Source organism: Falco naumanni, chromosome 2 (genome assembly GCF_017639655.2).
Source record: "Falco naumanni isolate bFalNau1 chromosome 2, bFalNau1.pat, whole genome shotgun sequence".
In the NCBI taxonomy this organism is placed as follows: domain Eukaryota; kingdom Metazoa; phylum Chordata; class Aves; order Falconiformes; family Falconidae; genus Falco; species Falco naumanni.
The window spans coordinates 84,589,123-84,610,679 of record NC_054055.1 but is presented as its reverse complement, the minus strand read 5'-3'; the positions used below and the strand labels follow the sequence as shown (position 1 = coordinate 84,610,679).

The 21,557-nt window shown below is 40.9% G+C and overlaps 2 protein-coding genes across 5 annotated transcripts in view; both read right to left on the bottom strand.

Moving 5' to 3' along the window:
• The window catches only part of SRPX (sushi repeat containing protein X-linked), a 48,040-nt gene extending 40,855 nt beyond the window's left edge, over positions 1 to 7,185 (bottom strand). For both annotated transcript variants that reach the window (XM_040582446.1, XM_040582447.1), the window contains exon 1: positions 7,018 to 7,185. In XM_040582446.1, the coding sequence (XP_040438380.1) occupies positions 7,018 to 7,087 (70 nt within the window). In that variant the 5' untranslated portion in view covers positions 7,088 to 7,185. The remainder of the gene's footprint in view (positions 1 to 7,017) is intronic.
• A 7,555-nt stretch (positions 7,186 to 14,740) lies between these two features.
• RPGR (retinitis pigmentosa GTPase regulator) overlaps positions 14,741 to 21,557 on the bottom strand; it is a 60,349-nt gene continuing 53,532 nt past the window's right edge. The window contains exons 14-17 of one of the 3 annotated variants that reach the window (XM_040582443.1): positions 19,712 to 19,918; positions 19,458 to 19,497; positions 18,052 to 18,137; positions 14,741 to 17,006 (exon numbers count right to left, since the gene is read on the bottom strand). In XM_040582443.1, the coding sequence (XP_040438377.1) occupies positions 16,800 to 17,006; positions 18,052 to 18,137; positions 19,458 to 19,497; positions 19,712 to 19,918 (540 nt within the window). In that variant the 3' untranslated portion in view covers positions 14,741 to 16,799. The other 2 variants (XM_040582442.1, XM_040582444.1) reach the window with 2 other exon arrangements.

Here is a 21,557-nt window from a genome sequence, read left to right as displayed (position 1 = left end):
GCCAGCCAAACCAGGGAACTGCAGCACAGCCAGTCCAGTAACTTCTGTTCAGAAAAGAAGCAAAAACCTATGAGCAAGACTTTCTCCTCCAATAAGCCTTTCAGCAGAAAAGTGTCATTTTAACAGTAGTCCAGCACCAAGGTATTCTGACAAGGTTCACTTTGGCTGCCAGTAGAAAGGCTCTTAACGTGTCCCCACACTAAACAAATTCTCCTTCCATCTTCACAGAACTGAAAAGGGTGATGTAATTTTAGACATTTCTCTCCGGGAAAATCCCTGCAGCTGCCAAGAAACTAGTTAGAGATAATGGTGGGTGGGGGAAGGATTCCTTATCAACCTGATGTTGCACTGGGCAGAGCTTAACTCTCCATGTAACTACTCCTTCCGTGTTTCTGTGCAATGCACAGCAAAGCCACCATTTATTTCCTCAAGCACAACAAAAACTTGTCAAGATTGTTCAGGTAAACCAAAGGAAACTACTGGCAAAGCTGAGCTTCCCATATGTATTAACTTGGGAAAATGTAATTTATTTCCATGCGTGTCTCAAGAAATATAAAAATCGTTTCTCTTCATGAAAAGATATCCCACATGACAAATTGAAGTGGTTTCAAGCTCTGGCAGAGCTCTTCAGTGGCTATTTCAAGTTACAGGAAAGATCAGAACTGTTAAAGTTAAAACCTATAATTTGGAGTCACTTTCAAGGTACTGCAGCATCAATTTTCAGTTTGAACAACCTTAACAGTGCCCTTTGAATATATTCAATAGCTAGAAACAGTGGCAGAGAAGTGCTGGTCAGCCAGCCATGTCCTGTATACTGAGCTGTTCATTTACTGCACTAAAATAATTTAAGTGAATGCCTTGTGAAACAGACAATCCCCAGCACACTGCGATTTTTAACATGTAACATAACTCGAAACAGCAAATCAAAAAGAAACAACCAACCAACATAGCCATTTCAGAGGCAGAAAAATTAGCCAAGTATTCAGAGGAACACGCAATTTGTTACCTCAGTTGGGGAAAATACATTTGTACTTTCAGAAGTTTCACAGAAGTACCATAAAAAGGCACGAAGATTGACAATATTAAATAACAGTGTATTAAAATACAGTATACACTGCAATTTCATGAAGTATTAGATTACTGATGCGCTTTTCGGACAAAAAGTTAGTAGTGTGATGGAGGTGGAGGCAGGGAGGGATGCGAGTGTTGGTGTTTGCCTCTTCATTGCTCTCCACTCCAATCACCTTAGTGGGCTGCGTACCCATCCCCTGGAAACAGTCTTTCCAAACAAAGATGCTCCTGAGACCCTTAAACTACCTTATCTCATGTATGGCAGCACAGTATAGAGCTCAAGAGTTGAGATTATTATATTAGTATCTAAAAAATTAAGTGTATTTTTACACATCAGTATATTTTCATACATGATTCATCATCAGTGTCTTTACAGCACATCCATGTGAATGGCGCTCTTCACACACTGGTCTTCAGTCAATTATGGTTTATGAGCAGTGCATCAAGACATCTGACAGTGGAGACGGGCATGGACTTCACCCCACAAACTCCATTCTTCCTGTAAGTCAGCATGCAGCAGTATCTAAGTAGTAGACTTTTTACACAGGCATCTCCAACGAGGAAAAGCAAGGAAGAACAAGTAAGTCTAAGCAACCTGCCTAGGGTTATATATCAAATACATAAGGACTCTGAATTTTCAACCCAGTTGCATATTCCACTGAATGCTGATACAACAGCATGCCAAATCTTGTTCCCTGCACCTTCACCACCCACAAATTTGACCCAATTGATAACCATCCCATTCATGTCTCTAAAGTGAGAGGAAAAAATAAAGATCTATTTCAGTAGTGTTCATTTACAACTACTGGTTTAACTGTCAGAGATAAGACTACAGTAAAACACACCTCAACATCAACATTTCCAAATTGGTTTTAGAATCAGCATTCCTGATAATCCAATTTATAAGCTGATTCTTACTTTTCACAGAAAAAAGAACCTCACCTGTACTGATGGCAATCTCAATTGCAATTTTTTTATTATAAACGCTGAGTTTATACGCTCTGTTTGGGAAGCCTGTGTCATGCCTGCTAGCATTTACTGTTGCAGTGGACCAACAATAAAAGGGATACAGCAGCTTACAGGGATAAAGAATAACTGCCACCAGTTGTTCTGCTGCACCTCCTGTACCATCTCCAATGCTTGCCTAGACCTAACTCCTCAAGCCGTTATATGCAGGTAGCTTGCCTGTGGTCTTTGGCAAGGTGTATTTCACTGTGGGGAAAAAGGACAGCTAAGCAACTCATCCAAAGCACCTCTTAAGATTTTCTGACTTTCACTCTTTGTTCCTGTGATCTCACCCTGGAAATTGCAGTTGCGCCAAAGCCCCCAGGTGCTGCTGAAGAGTGAGCTGTCAGAGCAGGCCCAGCACGAGGATGTCATGACCTGATTACTTAAGGACCATGCAGAAAGAAATGTAGTGCTTTGGTAACGCTCAAAACCCTGAGGAGTTTTCAGTAGGGAATTACTACAGCTCATGAAGATGGCCCACTTCACATGGGAAAATATGAAAGCAGTGTCAGGGGATGAGTTAACATTATTGGTTGATATAAACAGATCTGTTGCATTTGAGGTCACTTGAGAATGTCATTTCCATTAGCTCTGCTGCTGGAAGTCTTATTCATTCCTACGCAACCACTCAGCAAACTGGAGCTAATTTAGAGGGAGCCAACCCATCCAAAGCACAACTCTTTGGATAAAGCTGTGTGTTAGGACATACTTATCTGCTTGTATTCCTGTGCTGGTTTTTGTCTTTTACTTGGACTGCAAGTGATTTGAGGGCAGCCCCTGCCTTTCTGTTCTGTGCCGAGACAGCATACACAACACCCAGGTCCGTGTCCACCACCAGCTCAGTATCAACACCCGCATCTTCAGGGGACCTGTGCACACAAGTGGATCCTATTTGTACCTCTTCAGGAATTACCACCTAAGACTAATAGGCAGACAGCAAGCTGGATCTAAAAAAACCCCACACATCAACAAAAAAACCCTCAGCTGACACAACAGGCCCCACCCTTGGCAATGCAGAGCACCAGCTGCTTAGGGACCTGGAGACTGTTTCTTGACCACTTTGCAGCTTGGTCTGATGGATAGGAGCTATGAGTGGGAATCAAGTTATTAATTGCAATACCAGATGTTTTTTTAAAGCCTGCCATCTGACTCTAAGCAATCTTAAAAATTTTGCTTCCTTCAATTTTGTCTTCCTATCTTTTGCCTAGTTACAGAATAAACTCAATTGTGCAAGGACTGCCTCTCTGAATGGCTGCAGAAGTCTCACCCACAGATGGACCCCTTGCTCTACAATGCAACCTGGAGAAGAACTACCCTTTCCACAACCACACTTCCATCTGCTCATATTTAATCCAAATATACACATATGTTAGAAGCATACCACACATATATATTGGTTTTCATTGAATTAAATCTCATACAGCTTTTGAAAACAGTCTTGTAAATATTACATGGTCTTCAAGTGATTTTAATGGCATCTCTCTAGAGGTTCACTGTTCTTTGATGTCAATATCCTGTTCCAATGCACAGTTTATTTTTTAATGCAGTATAACCACTTCCCATTAATTTTATCATAGATTAGCTTTTCCTTTCCTGAGTCTAAAGTGCAAAGACACAAGCACAACAGTCTTACACTGTGCAGCGCCACTTGAATTCATCTCCATGTACCCAAAACACCAAACAAATGATTTCCACATGTATATGGAATCATAGAATCATTTAGGTTGGAAAAGACCTTTAAGATCATTGAGTCCAACCGCTAACCCAGAACTGCCAAGTCCACCACCAAACCATGTCCCTAAGCACCACATCTACACGTCTTTTCAATACCTCCAGGGATGGTGGTGACTCAACCACTTCCCTGGGCAGCCTGTTACAATGCTTGACCACCCTTTGAGGGAAGACATTTTTCCTAATACCCAATCTAAACCTCCTACAACTGGCCTCAGCCCATCAGTCCTGCCTGTCCAGATTCCTCTGCAGAACCTTCCTACCCTCAAGCAGATCAACACTCTCCCCACAACTTGGTGTTTTCTGCAAACTTATCGAGGGTACACTCGATCTCCTCATCCAGATCATTGATAAAGGTATGAAACAGAACTGGCCCCAGTACTGAGCCCTGGGGAACACCACTTGTGACCGGCTGCCAGCTGGATGTAGCTCCATTCACCACCACTCTTTGGGCTCGGCCAGGTTTTCCACTCCGCAAAGACAGACCCACACACATATATATATATGTACAGCTGTACCCTCACCCTGGATATTACTGGATGCTCAGCAGTGCTCTGCCCGAGCCCAATAGGATAAGGATCTACACTGCTTTTTCACAACTTGGAAAACAAGAAAAGATGGGACGAGCTCTGGGGAAGAGTAGAAGAATCTGATAAGAAACAGTCACTGAAGAGCTCAAATATCCTATCTCCCCTTTTAGTCCTTAAGGAAAAGGTTTTAAGCTTGTTTTAACTTCCAAAAGGTGCATCTCTAAAATGGTCTTGAAGAGCAAATGGACTTTTCTCTGAGTAGCGCCATCAGACAGATTTCATCAGTGCATCACAGGCTTTGAATGGAACAACATAAAAATACCATGGGCATCCTTTTGAGATTTGAAACTACAGTTATAGGTAACAGAGCAGTTGCTTTAAATGCTTTTAAGTATTTTAAGAATTTTAAATATTCAAGTATTTTTCAGTTGCCGTCTTTATGCCAAAGAGACAGTTAATACAGTGACATTTTTGCAGGAAGAATACTGTCTTGATTTTTACTGCTTACCGTCAAATACTGATCACAGAACTCTATGGCATGTAAATTATCTCTAGTTAGTGTGGTACTCGCCATAATCTTTGGGCAATTTGAGCACAAATGTTCTACACTTAAAAACTTCAGTGTAACCACACTGTGAATTCAAGAGCTGACTGGACAATTCCTGATGTTTAGGTAACAGTCTACTAATCCAAAATAGATTGTTTGGCTTTGTCTACAAAACAGTCAAGTATCAACTTCGTGGTAACAGTTCACTAAAGCATGTGGCATATATAATCTGTATTCAAGCTGCATCCTATGGAGATTTTTTTTTAAGAAGTCTGTTTTAGTTTACTTAATGGCATTCTGTACCTAATGTGCACAGTTACATACCAATGTAGTACCATTAAAAGAAAATACCTATTTACAGTTTTGTTAGATTTCATATTGAGAATAAAGATTTGAAAGAATATCACATTTTACCTATTAAGAAACAAACAGACAGATGAAATGGAACATGAAACATTAACTTCATATTAGGGTTTACAAATACAGCTGCTGGTGATTTAAGCCCTTTGGAGCCTTCGACACTAAGCATAAGAGGAAAATTGGACTTTCAAATGAGTGAAAGCTGAAACAAGCAGGCTATTGTGCAGCCAACTTGAAGATTGCATGCAAAAATTAGATTTTTGAGATTAGAGAGGTTACATTTGACCTTTTAGGAAAAAAGAGGACAGGATATTAGCATCCTCTGCAAACCAACTGAAGACAAACATTTGCATGAACCGCAAAGTAAAGCATTCAGCCGCCTTCCTAAGAAAATAGAGTCTGGCAGTACAATAGTCCTCTGAGAAATACTAGGACAGAAACTTCTGTTGTCTTTGTTGATTTAGCAACTGTTGTGTCCAATACCTTAGTGTTTTGTAAAGAAAGAGCATAAACGTGTGTTCCAGCATCTTTCATACTGGAAAAAAGTCACTTGAAGCACGCCAACAAAAATAAGAAAAGCTAACTTCAACTCACAAATACCATCATTATGCCATTTTATGCCCCTCTGTAGGCAGAACTATGTCTTAAGTAGGGATAGCTCTGGATAGAAAAAAAGAGGTATCCCCAAGAACCAGAGGTTCTCTGCATGCACAGCTGTGAATTGTATTAGACACCTTCCTCACCTGTTCATTGCCTCCCTTCACCATCAGCCTGCAGGAACGCACCTCAGCCTGAAGCAATGCCCACTTGGAAGGCTCTGTGCTGACCACAAGTTTTCACTGACTACACCTGTCAAACCACCACTGCATGCCAGTTTACAGTGGCTTCGCTTGCGAGGTCTGCCAAGTCAGCAATGCTCAATCTGACATGATGCAGCTGCTTTAAAACAACAGGCAGACCTACATGCCCATTTCCTTTTGCATGGACACAGACCTAAATTTGAGCTTATTTCAAATTCTTCCGAAGCAAATGCGTATAAGTGAAACAGCGTAAGCACACTTTTTTTTTTTTTAATTAATTACTAGAAGCATTAGAACCCAGCCAGATTCACCCTTTCATGTTTTACACTGAAAACTCAGATTAGCTTTCTACATGCGCAGCCACACATGGGCAACAAAAACTGGTGAAAGGCTACTAAGTGCCAAGGTCCAGGAGCCCCGGGCTAGTAGATCACACACATACTGCCCGCCTCCCTTTACAATTCAGGGCAACACAGTCTCTATTCACTTAAGCTGCTTTGAGCGGGTGTCTTCTCCTTCCTCGCCCCCCTGTAAGTGTGCCCGGGTAAGGGCACGGCGAGGCGAGTGTGATGCCCGGTGTGCAAACGCCACCGGCCACCGCCGCGACCTGCACCCCGCACCCTCCCAGCCCACACGGACAGAGCCCCGAGTGGCGCCCACACCCCGCGACTCCGCACCGGGGGCGAGGCCGCCTGCGAGCCGACGGCCGCCCCGGGGCGAGACGGAGGAGGACACAAAGCGCTCCGGGCGGGGAGCGGGCAGCGAGGCCCCCCCGCCCCCAGGGCTCCGGCCCGGCCGCCCCTCCGGGCTCCCCGGGCACCGCGCCGAGCCGCGGGCGGGCAGCGCCCCCCTGCCCGGCGGGGGGAGGCGGCTCCGCCGCCGCGCTGCCCGCTCCTCGCCGCGCCCCCGGCCGCTGCCCCGCCGCGGGGCGCTCCCCGTCCCCCGCCGCCCCCTACCCTCCCTTCCCTACCCTCGTACTCCAGGCTGGGGCGGGCGCCCAGGGCGAGCAGCGCGGCGAGGCGCAGCCAGCAGCTCCCCATGCTGCGCGGCGGCCCTTCCCGGCTGAGCGCTGCGCGGCAAAGGGGCAGGCGGAGGAGGAGGAGTGGGACGGAGACATTCTCCGAGCGGGCTCCCGGGCGCCGCCGGAGACTCCTCCTCCTCCTCCCGCCGCCGGGGCAGGCCCCCCGCCCCGCCACGCCTCGCCTCCCGCCGGGGCGCCATGCCCTCCCCCCCTTCCCGGGGCTCCGCGCTGCCCCCCGAGGGGCTCCGCTCGGCTGCCCTCCGACGTGGCCTGCAGGAGCCGCCCGGTAGCGCCCGGGCCCGGCGAGAGGTGCGGGGTCCCGGCCCGGCGCCGTGCGCGCTGACCTGCCGCGCCGAGCCCAAGCAGGGCAGGACCCGGCCCCGGCTGCGCCCTCCCGTCAGCTGCGCTGGGCTCCCCCGGCCCTTCTCGGCAGCGCAGCGCCCCGCAGGGGAGGCAGCCCCCGGGGGCGGCAGCGGCCACCGGCCCAGGCCCGGAGCGTGTGGCGGGCAGCGGGGGGCAAACACGCTGCGTTTTCGAGATGAACCGCGCCGGCTGCTCAGCAGTTTGCAGATGGGCAGCCTTGCACGTCCAAAAATCATGATTCAGATCCTCAAGTCATGAGATTAAAGTTTGAAGACTTCACATTTCCCATTAGCTTTTTGAGCTGCTGGGTGTTTTGGGGTCACATTTTCGGGCTTTCTTCCATAACCGCAAAGACTAGAGGCTTTTTTTTCCACTTTCCAGGCAAAAAGCAAATTCCCCAATCGCTCCTAGCCTCCAGAAGCGAGGGCTTCAGGCAGAGCAATCAGATGTTCCAACACTTCTGATTTAAGTTTGAGATCTGTCAACCCTGCAACTTGACTACAGCTAGACTTGGATGTTGGGGGGGGAGGTGTCTTCACTTTCCACTGTTAGAGGTAGCATCTAACGTGTGCTATGGGCTGGGGAAGGTGTAGGAGAGCGCTGGCCCCAGCTAGCGTGCCGCCTGTAAAGGGTTTGCATGCTGGGGCAGTAAAAGGGAAAGACCCCAAGGGAGTTCCAAGAATCCCACCTGCTTGCTGCACTACCTGCAGCAAAGCGCAAATAGGGAAATACTATCTAGTAAGTAAAGGAATATTGCCTTAAAACCGAGGGACAGCAATGTTCAGAGGGAGGGTAGTCAGCTCAAGAGGAAATGTTTGTTTAGAAATAGAAGACAGGTTGCTGGCCTTTGAGGCTGGCTATACCAAAGCGGCCTAAAAAAGAAATGGAATCTCACTGGTAATTAAAATAAAAATCTGTGTGTGCACTGTGTTTGGGAGCTTCCTCCAAAAGGTTTTCTTCTCATCAGTTTTCATGTGGATCAGGAGTGCATCCAAAGTACAGCTGCCCCCTTGAATCCACGACATTTGGCATCTGAAGCATGCACAGGAGTGAGTGCAGCTCCTGCACCCATGGGGACGTGCTGGAGCTCCTCTTGAGCAAAATACCTGATGGATATGGGTAGGCACTGCGTTCTCAGCACCAGCTGTTCTCCAAGTTGATCATGCTCTGCCCAGTGCAGGTGCAGCTTGAGTATGCTAGGCTTCAATATTTAGTTTTGATCACTCTATTTTTAAAAACAAAACAAAAAAAAGGATAGTAACAAAATCAACGGTAGCATCATCTAAGCCATTGCAGTTTAATGGCCTAAGGAAAGATTAGATTTCCATGTGAGGAGAGATTACAAAGACTAACGTTACTCTGTTTGAAATAGAAAATAAGGAAAAATGAGTGCTTTAGGCTGTTATTATTGGCACAGATATCATAGAAAAGATCAAAGTAAAAAGTTAGAAATCTGGAATAATGATAATCTCTGTAGTTTTATCTGTGCTGCGAGGCTTCAGTACAAGTTCAGCACTTGAATGTGCTGGAACAACAGAGGTACCTGAAGCGGATTTTAATGGGTCAGGTGTCTCTTGCTTGCTCTTTGCCTATGTCCCTTTAGCTGCCCATTTCCGAAAGTGGCCTTCATTGAGATAGTCTTCCGAAGAATATAGTAAGGACAATAGTACCATGATAGCATTGTACAAGAAGTCGCTGCCAGCAGAAGTCTTCACGCAGCCGCAGCTTCTCCATCAGCTGTCCCGGTATCATTCAACCCAAAGGGTCACAGCCTCTGTCTTGGGTAGCCTTTTCTAGCCATTTGGAACAGCATTGCCACAGTACAGAAACGTGGTGGTGGTGTCAAACCCTTCTCTGGTTAGCCTCTCGGTATGAGAAGTTAAGTCACTAAGTAGGTGCAGTTGGTTAACTGCTGCTGTGGTGTCCAAATTAGTACAGGCATGCATCCCATTTCATTGACTGTAATCAACACGTTTTTAAACTGCTTTTGTGTTGCTCCTGATTACAGTAGACGTGATGCCATCCGTTCAAACAACTTAACCACGGGTGTTTTCAGGCTGGATTTTACTATGTCTTGGCTGTTGACTGCATGGCTTTTGTCAAAGTTTACTATGTGCACTGTCTGTGAGCTTGCCTGGGACACTGGTTTTGCTCTGGGGAGTGTTCTAGCTGCCCTGAGAAAGGCAAGAGATTTAAGACTTTACATAGTCTGCAAGTTACAGCTCAAACTGAGATGCAAGTGCGAGCATAGCTAGCAGTGTGAATGCATCCTTCATGAACCAGCCTTGTAAACATGCCAGTACTGAGGTGTGCATTCATTCAGATGAAAGCTGGCTGTGGAGTTTCTCTGCGCAATGTAACCCATATTCAATGTCTTTGTTACAATGACACCTATGTGAAATTACCCAGAAGATTGGGGCTTGAAAAACAAGTTCAAGGCATCTTGAAAAAACTTTTTTAAATTTGTAATACATATTAGATTTTTATAAAGTAGTTTCCTCAAGGGACCTTTTAATAGGAGAAAGCATTTGGAACTAGGAATATATTGAACAAATGTCACATTTATTGCATTTGAAAGCATAGTCCTGGCCACTTTTTCTTCACAGTTCAGCTTTCTATTTTCATGGAAAAAATTCCAAATGTTTAAGCTTGTGGTTATTTGGAGTTCCAGGCACTACTGGCATTACACAAGAAATAACCAGCATGCTTTTCACAGAAGGTTCAGTTTTTGACTGTTCAAAGGTAAATAAAAACTTTCAAAACTGAAATTAAGCAATAGTACAGGATGAAAGTGTATGAGAATTTCTCAGTTGAATAAATAGTAAGACACAAAGCAAAGTTAAGCGCTTTTGGAGAATTAAAGATATGTTCTTATTATGCCAAGGGGTTTATTTAAGCACATAATTTCTCTTTCATGCTCTTTTTAATAGCGGTTCAGAAATTTAATTTTATTACTTTACCAGAATATCTGTAAGTTAACTACAGTTGCAGTGATAATAAAAATACAGCTTTTGATGGAGAGGAGAAATTCATTGAAGTACAATTTTTAATAATGTTTAGCAGTCTAATCATTTCTCTCCAAATAGCAAAAGAATGATGAGGGAAAAAAACCCAACCCAACAACCCAGCTGTGTGTAATTAAGTTTTGGAAGCTCCAGCTAAGATTCGATTAGCTGAGATAAGAGGATGACAAACTGGGGGCCCAATCCAAACTACACAGTGTTTTTAGCCCAGTGAGTGGCCTTACTGAATGAGAATGCTCTGGTACTTAATCATGTAATATCTGCAGAAACAGCTCTAAAATAACAACAACAATAATAATAATGCAATTCTTGTGTACAATTCTTAAAATTATTGAAGTTTATGAATTACTTTCTGATGTTTAATGACAGCAACAGTATGAAATATGCATTTGTTGCTCATTGTTTGGTATTACTAGACCCTCCTTACAACTGCCTGGAATTGCCATCTTCTAAGGCAGATTTTTCCCTCTGGATGTCTTCCTGTTGCATATGAAATTTGCTTGGATGCTGGTCCCTGTTAGCATCCCACTCCAGGGGCGTTTTGGGTGCTTGCAGGCTGGTTGGGTTTCACTTCAGTGTTGGAATGTTTCTGAAGCTCTGACAGTCTGGGAGAGGGAGACTGAAATGGAAGCAAAGACTGGGATTGACCTCTGGAGGTAACGGGCAGGAAGAGAAGCTCTGCTGCAGGCACTGCTGTGGTGAGGAACAGGAGGCACTGCAGCGGTGAGGAACTGAGAGACAGAAAAATAGAAAAGAAAAAAAAAAAGAGTGGGGGGAAAATGTGGTCAGAAGGAGGTAGGTAGATGTGCATCACATAGAGCACAGTCTGGGAAAGGACAGACAAATTCCTCAGTCTTACCATGCTGCTGCTGTCAGCACATACCCATGAAACCCCACTGCCAGCACGTGTACTTCGGTTCATGCCGAGGTGCTTCCCCCAGTGACATTTTCAAAAGGCATCTCCACTGCAGACGGCATGTCTGTCAAACAGACTTTGCTCATTTTGCATTTTTAAGTGATATATTCATGTTTTCCCTGTTTTCTATTAGAAAGCTGGTTTTCCCAAGATGGTAACAGGAAAGAAACACTAGAGGCCAGCCTATAAGAAGGCATCACTGGCTAAAAATGTCAGGACATAGACCAATGGAAGTTCTTGTTTCACGAGCTTAAATAACAGAATTAATGATCAAATTGTTTCTTTTGTGAAATAATAACCTTAAGTTATATCCCAATAATTTTCTTTCTTCAGCAACACCTAAACATTAATGGCACACTCCTTGACAAAAATATAAAAGAATATACTGCCTTGGCTGTAGAAATAACATATTTTAGGGAAATAATATGTTCAGGGCAGCACTCTGTCTGTGTTCCATCCCTGAGGACTTATGTGGTCCCTACATCAGTGACCTGGAGAAGTCTTTGTGTCTTCCCAGTTAATGGTGGCCTCGTGCCCTCCCTTCCAGCAATGGCATGAAGGAGATGGCTAGACTAACTTCCCCTCAATTTCTCCACTATCTTGTTATGGAAAATTTCAACCTGAAAGGCTGTGTCAGGCACATACATATCATATACATACTATACATACATAGCAAGTCTTCAGAATCCCCAGTTGCCTCTTTCCCCTTCTATCTGGCAGAGGGTGCATGTGTCCTACTCACAGAAGTGTCTTAGGCAGCCAGCAAATCAGAAAACTTTGGTGAGGACACTATTGCATTCTTAGATACAGACTGATGCATAAATACGTGATATATATCAGCAGATACATGGTTTAATGTTTAATAGATATATTGGAGAACAAAACCTCTGTATTTTTTTTTTAAAGCTGTTAACATCTCTTAAAATTCTGTTAGTATCTCTTCAACTTTTGATGAATGTTATTGGAAACAGCTGCGTCTAAACTGTTTCGACATTAAGTGAGAATCGTCTTGAAAATGAAAGATTTCTTTGTGTACGAATAAAAGAACAACAGTTTAGCCAGATTGAGATTTTGCAATGCTTCTGTTGAGTCATTACTATCTGGTCCTGCAAAAGAGACTGATAATTATATAGCATGATTAAAATGGAATTCCAACACCGTCTTGAAAGGCCAATAGGTGTAAAGTTTGATACCTCATCAGTATGAGACACTGAGCAAAGCAGACCAGCTACCACAGCATCGATTTCTCCAGTTCTTACCATGACAGCAATCTCATCACACTTAACCAGGACACTATTCATGTTCTTAAAGGAATTTAGATATAACAGGGTGTGAAAAATTTATAACCCCCTGTAAGTAGTGAGTAGGACAAATAATACAGTTCTTAAAAACACTCTGAGGGAATTTAGGGTAGTTTATTTATGTTTTAAAGAGATAAAATAGTCCAAGGATGAAGCAAATGGTTATAATTTTCCTATACAACGTTCAGGCATTTTTGAATGTGCTCAATATTGTATTTTAATATTTAACTCAAACAGATTTCCTTTCCACTGCTAATCCAGATATTTTAGGTATTGTGGAATATTTCTTTCTTCTGTGTTGTCACACATCCATGCTGTTAGGTACATGCCATAAATCTGAGTGAAGTGTTACTCCTTCACCAGGGGGGGTATTATCATAGAATCACAGAACGGTTTGGGTTGGAAGGGACCTTAAAGATCATCTAGTTCCAACCCTGCTGCCACAGACAGGGACACCTTCCACCAGACCAGGTTGCTGACAGCCCCATCCAGCCTGGCCTGGAGCACATCCAGGGACTGGGCATCCACAGGTTCTCTAGGGAGCCTGTTCCAGCGTCTCACCACCCTCACAGTGAAGCATTTCTTCCTAATATCTAATCTAAGTCTCCCCTCTTTCAGCTTAAAGCCATCTCCCCTTGTTGTGTCGCTACATGCCCTTGTAAAAGGTCCCTCTCCAGCTTTCATTTAGATGTAGAGTAGTGATCGCAGTATCAGTAGCAGTAGTGTAACTGTTGCTTTAAGAACCACCCCTTTCTGGGTCAGCAAGGAGCCTGGCCAGCAATTTCAGCAGAAATTGAGTACAGAATGGGCTTTGTGTGCAAGAAAGCATTTCCAATACACTAAGTAAATGTCAAAAATCCTAGGTGTTAAAAGCTAGACAAGTGAATGTGTTATTCATAAGTACATTTTAAGTGAACCCATACTTAGTTTATCAATAGTCATGTAAAATTAACTTGTGTATATATGATTATCAGGACTTAAGAGTGGTTTACCATTATGATATTAACTCAATTTACTTCAACTACCCTGGTGTCAACAGCATGAATTAAAAATCTTCCCTAAGAACAAAGACTGGATATAGTTTGCATATTATACAACTATTTCCTGGAAGAAAAAGGAAAAAGTTGCACAAAGTTCATTTGATATACTATTATTATAATCTTCGGATATATAAAATACTGTCCAAACAGCACGCTCTCTCCTTTTATACTTCAATCGCCACAAACTTGCATAGGAACGGTAGCTGCCTAAATGAGTCCTGTGCTTCTGCAAATCAGTAAATATGCGTATGTTAATATATGGATGAAATGGAAATTTCAGGAGGTCAGGTACACGTTTGATCATTCATATACATGCACATGTCTACATATACACGTATATTCATATATACATATACACATACATATTGGTGCATATACGTGTATATATATGTATGCAAGATGCACTAATAGCACTTCTTTTTAGATCAAACATATATACCTAGGCTTACATTTATGTATCAGAATATGACCACTGAATATCTATGCATATATTGAGAACTAAATAATTGTATTTTTCTGTCTTTACATTTTTACAAATACACAGTCGAAAACTTTAAAAATACACTATATATACATGTCAAGGAACCAGAGTACTTTAACGCCAAAGCAATATGCCAGCAACATAAAAGTTTTCAGGGATTTTTGAATGAGAAAATTTGATACAGAGTGAGTATTTTCAGGGGCCAGGGGAAGGAAAATTTCTGGCTCCAGAGGCTGGTTACACCTTCAAAGAGCACAAACTCCATCTAGGGGTAGATGGTGAAATTTTAGAAAACCAGCAGTTCTAAAGCACAACCTCAGTTGTACGACAGGGCTGTGCAATCTGTAAAGAGAGATTTAAGTTGATACAGTTATCTTTGGGAAAGTAAGAAAAAACTGAGAAAATGTACTGTAAATGTTCCTACAACTTTTTGCTAACTAGTTTCTGAAAGCCTTTCAATAATAAAACACCCTTACATTTTTAACTAAGGATTATGAATGTGTTAAAAAAAAAGCCCTTTAAATTAATACACATGTACATGTAACTTTTTTTATTTGTTTAATATTTTTTATTACCGAGGAAGACATGTAAAAAAGACATCTGAATGGATTAATTTGTTCCTGCTTCTTAAGCAAAGTGTATGGACAAGATAAACGTACAAGTGCCTGAAACTGCTTGATGTACAGCAGTTTGGAATCCATTAAATACACTTTTATTACATTAGATTGAAGGGTAATTCCCCATTTAAAGCAATATTTTCCACTAAACTAGTTCACATTTTAAAGAAAGAAATTGTCCTTACGGTAACAGTTTCTGTGATTGCTCTCCCCTTAGAAAAATAATTTCAGCTTATTTAAATTAATGATGATACTAGTCACTTTATTTCTCCTTTTCCACTTCTTTACTGTTCACAGCAGTATCCAAGTAGGACAGAAACCACATGTGCATTCAGGAAAACATGAAAATATGTAAATATAATGCACATTGGCAGAAAAATAATAGGTTATGTAAGGTTCACTGCAGAACCAAAGAGTAGCCCAAATAAAAATAACAGAAACAGAAGGATCTTAATTAACTGTGGAAAACGATGACTCAAGCATCCAGGTTTTCAGTATGATGCTTACAGTAGCACTGAGGAGGCCCTGTGAAAAAATCTGGGCACCTGCCACACTTACAGGGACAAAGTGTTCAGCTGAATCAACTTCCAGGTTGAAAACAACTCCAGACATTTCTGACTGTATTATATAATATTTAAGTGACTCTGAAACTAGGAAAATCTGATAATCCAAAGGTGAAATACAGCCAAAGGCACATTAAAATATATTCATATATCAGTGAATGTAAGTAACATTTTCCTAGGTTTTCTACAATGGTCATCTGTCCCATGTAAAGTACTCTGAAAAGTACTCACTTTAGAAATAATTCTTTATCTTTTATTTAAGCTAGAGCTTGTGTATATTCATAAAAACCTAAGCATATTTTAATAAAGGGCAAACACAGACCTTGGGTTAGATTCATCATGGTAAGGGTTACATTTCTTATTCACCTGGACTAAGTTTTCAGAAACCAAATTTCATTCAGAGGGAATGCTAGTAATTAGAATAGTCGGTTTGTCACTTCAGCTTCTTGGACCAATTAAAAACCCATGCTTTCCACTCATCCATACCAGTAATGGGATTCACTACTCCTGCTGCTCAGACTCTATGTGAAGAAAACCAGGTTGCCTGAGAAAACCATGAATATTTAGCGCATAACAATCTATTTGTCATACCAATGGATTCCATAGTAACTCTGATTACATTATTTTCCTGCAAGGAAAGCTTCACTAGAGACTCATTAAGGTACGAATGTTCAAAGAGTACAGGATTAGAATCCAACTGAAACAACAGTGAGGATGTTCAGTTTTTACGGGGCCCGATTCTGTGAGGAAAGAGTCCCATCAGCAGGAGCGAAGGTGTTCAGCACCTCTCAGAAATGAAAGGTTTCTCCAAGTCTCAGTTTGTCAGGAAACTTAACTTACTCACACTACTCTTAGGTACTGTTTCCAATGGAACTGCTGCTATAGATGACATCAGGCACATACTTAAGTAACTTCCTCAGTAATGGCCTATGTGTTACCTTGAAAGTTTATTGCTATTTTTCTAAGTCAAAACAGAAAGAGGCATATGTATTTCTAAGTAACTGAGTACCCTCTTTAAAATGTGAACTTCAATATTCTTACCTAGGTTGTTAAAACCAAATAATATCTTACATCAAATATAATTTTGCAAGAGTATCATAATGACAGTGGTACTCTGTAGATGAAACAGAATAAAATTATTTAGCAAAAACCATGAAATGCCTGTATCCAACTTTTCACGTAAAAAAATATATTTTGCTTTACAACACCAACATTAAAGGCCACAGAACTCCAGCAAGGTGCTGATAAGCATTGCAACTATTAAGATTACCAATAAATATCAAGAAAATCCTCTGCATGTTTAAAATCACAGCAATCAATAATCAAAATAGCAACCATCAACAGCTCTAGTGAGTCGTAACTGTTTTCAAGTAAAAATTGCACTATTGTGCTTTAAGACTGTCACATTCTTACATACTATAACAGTGTTAGAGTAATATGCAAGTAGAAGATTTCATCCGTCTGTCCTGGTTAGTCACAGTTTCCCTGGAATCCTCCAATGTATGATTCTGGTTTTCATCTTTACTGCCTTCACCAGATAAATCTTCCTTTTCTTTTTCTTCACTCTGTAGTGGCTTTCCAGATCTATCTTCCATTCTGCTACATACATTCTTCTGGCATGTCAGTGGCTTTCGCTTAAACAGGGAAAACTGAAGTAAAAAACAGGTAAATAATATGCCCAAAACAGCTGTGAAATTCAAGGTCAAAAAAACACGAAAAGCTTTTTGTATATACCAAGGTCAATTTAGGTCACAAATTTCTTCTTGGTAAAATAGATCATTTTTTCAAACCAAAAAGACTACTTAAAAAATGTTAATGAAAAACATTCTGCTGCAATATTTTAAATGTGACAAAACAGGATATATGAATCTGAGGAGTGAATGACTGTGTTTTGTCAAATTACACACTGTACAGTTTGTACGAAATACTGCAAGTGGTGCAATTATTTGTGTTTCTTTCAGACAAGAGTCTGAGGCAAAATCCAAAAATAGTGGCTCAGATCTGCAAAGCCCCAGAGCAGTAAATGCTTAATCTGCTTCACTATAAACGTGTGTAGTCCCATTAAAGTTAATGGCAATGTGGTTTTATGTCAGTGAGACTACACACGTGCTTGAAGTAAATCGGTGCTTAAGGTCTTTGTTCAACAGGAAACACAGTAGCCAGTCTCTGCAGAAGCCTTTGGGTCCTAAACCTGTAAGAAATTCCATATAAAGTACTCCTCAACATGCATATATATATATATATAAAAAACCCCACAGTCTTTAAATCAGTGCATGTTGGATATTAATACAAGGTCAACTAGCTCAGCTGCTGCTTTCAGAGGGAAATATGGTTGGAAATATTTTTAGACAATGTCCCATAGGAATCAAGTCCTAAGTTTTCACCCCTGCCAAAATCTGATGTGATTAACAACCTGTCTTTTATGGGCATGTTATATATGAACAGGTGGTAGGTAATAGGCTTGATCTCATTTCTACTGACCGAAGTACTATGATTTACTTTAATAGAGAAATTATTTGTTTTAAGTTACCACAAAATCAAATCTTAAAAGGAACAGACTGCTCAGCAGTTGAATTGTTTATGCAGATCAGGTAAACTGGGGTATTTGCTTCAGCTCGGTAAATGCCCACTGCCTTTTTGGTCACTGATAAAACTAGAAGGAAAAATCAGACCACATACCTTTTTTCTCCCGATGCCTTCAGTTTTTTGGTCATGAGTGTTCTCCGAAGAACTGTTCACAGTGTGATTGTCAGTGCTTTCTTTCTCTACAATAACATAAACGTTTACATAACTTCCTTCTGATTTTTGCAAATTAAGAGCAGAAAAAACTGTTCTTCAATTATTTTTGAAGTAAAAGTCACTAAAAATGTGGATCTTAAAAAAAAAACAAAAGTAGTGGGGATATTCAGTTCAACTTGATGTCCAGCCTGACAAAGCTATTTTTATTTTTTAATCTCTCTCTCTATAATGCCCTTACATTCTCCAGATGCTCAATTTTCAAGAATAGAATGCTTATGGCAGTGATATTATATAAAATGTTTTGACTTGACACTCATAGTTTCCTCTTGCTGACAGAAGACAATGCCTTGCACAATGATTTTGAATATATATTCTAATTTGGAAAAGCTGGCTTTTAGGGCAGGAGTTATGGTTCACCATGAATTTTATTCCATAGAAACAATTCTGGGAAAGGAAAAACTTTCCATCTGAGTTGATGCTTCTGTGTTTAAATTTTCCTATACTCCTTGTATGAATGATATAAATTTAGAACTTAGTATCAAAACTTCCAGATCACTGGATGATGGAAAAATATTTAAGCATCTATTCTGGACAAACTATTTCCATTATAATATTGAAAATAAATGTCATAGCTTCTTCATTATTGAGGCAGTGGTCTTTTTTTATATTACGTTTGTTATTTACTTTCAAAAGAACAATTATAGATTATTCCAGAATTTCTAAAATAAGTATTTTTTACTTGTCTTGCATATAGGGCACCCAACTTCACGCTCCCCAGCTTTTCTAAAGGAATATGCATCTAAAAGATGACAGTTCACTCAAACTGCCATGAAAACTACAAGTGACTAGATCTAGAGTTACATCTTCAGCATCCCTGAACAGTATTCAGTAATTACCGTATTTCACCTAAAATAATCTTTTTGTGAACCTAATGAGGAAATGTCAATTGACAGAGATGAGACAGATTTTTGACAAGCACCTCTGTTGAAGTGAAGAAATATGGCATCTAAAGAAGTTCCTTGAGAGATAATACAATTAGCATTACTGTGCCACCACACAATGAGAACTGCTCTTACCAAGTAAGATATAGTCCTGCTAAAAGAAAGTCCTTTGTGTGGGCTTCCTCCAATACCCAACTAGGAAAATAATTTTTTTGCTTTCAAGTAAAGATTTTTGCCTCTCAAATTTCATCCCCTCTCAAGAACTGCTTTATCAACTACTGGCAATAATTGTATTGTTCAGTATTTTTATAATAGAGATTGTTTAGAAGTTTCATCTTTTGGAATGTTTTATTTGTTTTTAGAATATCCGCAATGGTCCAGAGTTCTTAGGTATTGTATTCTTACCCTGTTGAACGATGGTCTCTTTCTGAGTAGTCTCTTCTGTCTATAGAGACAAAACAGTGAAATCTCCGTCAAACTTGTTAAAAATCTAAATGTTTAACTATTAACACATAAATACATGTTCCTTCCTCTACCAAAACCACCCCAAACAACAACTTTGCATTTACAAGATAGCTACATATATATTCAAACTGATGTTAGTTATAAGAACCAAATTATTTCAGAGACCAGTAACTTAATAGTGTAAAAGCTTTTACCTCTACACTTTCCACTGCACTATTACTGCTTTTCTCTCCATCAGGTGTTTCACTATGTTTCTCTTTTTTGCATTTTTCCTCTATTTCCTCCTCTTTCTCTGTGCCTCCTCCTCCTGCTTCTTCTCCTTCTGCTTCTTCTTTTTCTTCTGCTTCTTCTTCCTCCTCCTCCTCCTCATCTGTCTCTTCATCTCCAGAAAAGTTTTGTTCCTTTGACAAAATGGCCAAAACATCATTTTGAAACTCATGCTGCACAACGGTATCATGGTCCTCATCCCACATCATAATTTAACTAAGAAAAGAAGATTCAACATAAAATGTTGCAAGGAGTAGACAGACTAAGGACAAAAACAGGAGACCTCACTCAAGGTTTGCTAACAGATTTTTTGTTTAACAGATTTAAAAAAAAAACAGACTTCCAGTGAACATTAGGAGTGCAGCTAACTTGTTTCCTTTCCTCCCTTCCCTTTGGATTTCATTCCTCTCCCCCTCTCCCTCCTTTTCATTATAACTGCTATTGTTATCATTATTATTGTTCTTGCATTTTAATTTTATTTCAATTATTAAATCGTCTTTATCTCAACCCTTGAGTTTTAATTCCTTTCCGATTCTCCTCCCCATCCCTCTGGCAGAGGGGGGCAGTGAGCGAGCGGCTGCGTGGGGCTTGGTTGCCGGCCGGGGTTAAACCATGGCAAAGGCATTCAACCCCACCATTTCACACTGGAGGAAATTTAAGATTAGTAAGGCACGTATGTACATAACAGGCATCTACAACACACAGCAAGAGTGTGAAGACAGCTAAATGTAAAAGAGTTTAGTCCAGTTTTGAACTACTGTTTATCCCACTCTACAAGGACACATAAGTGTCTCTGGCTCTGCTGATACAGAGGTACTGGTCAAGCAGTTAACCACAAAAATACCTATGTTCCATATAGTGTGGGCAAAAAAGGTAGTCACGGTTTGAGTTCTGAGAGTGGATCTTCTAATTACATAGTAAAGATTGATGACACATTCACATGAAAGTCAGTCCCAAAGTCAAACTGACAGGAAAAAACCCCCTCTCCTTTCAATCCTCACCTTTTCAGTTACGTAAGGCAATCTCAGAATTGACCTTATTTCTAGCTTTGCCTCTAAGTACAAATGATCTCCAGCTTTCTATCCACTGACAACTGTTTTCATCTAAATATTCAAAACATCATTTAAGAGATGCAAAGCTTATTTTCTTTCAAAACCATTCCTCCTGCACAGATAATAAGGTCTCTAATGAGGAACAGCACTCTAATTCTCATTCAGCTGGCAACTAAATCTACTGAAAGGAAACAGAAAACCAGAACTTGTATAAATACTTCCTAGAAGCACAGTCTAGTGCTAAATTAGAAAAGATAGGAAGAACACCGTTTTTTTCATAAATTTGGTGAAAATCTCATTAGAACTAAATGCTGCAAATGTCTAGGAAAGTTGTCATAGAATAACATTTAAGAAAGACCTTTTTTATGCTTCTTCATGAAGCCAGCATTGATCAGTGGGCCTTAGAAGAGCTTTATTCTAAGAATAAAACAACATCTTAACAAAGTACAAAATAACTGCCAGCATTCTAGAGTTTGCTGATCCTGTGGTGAGCAGAATCAGGTGGACACGTATTTAGCAAACTTGAATAAAAAAGCAGAGCACAATCAGTATGGTATCATCCACATCAACATAGTTACAGCATTTCAGAAACTGTACAACAAGATCCTACAATAGCCTTATAGAACTTACAAGACTTACGTACAACTCCTATGCTGACAAAAATCACTGCTCTTTTGCAGCCGCATAATGGCTGAACTTCCACTGTATGGCTACTCAGGTT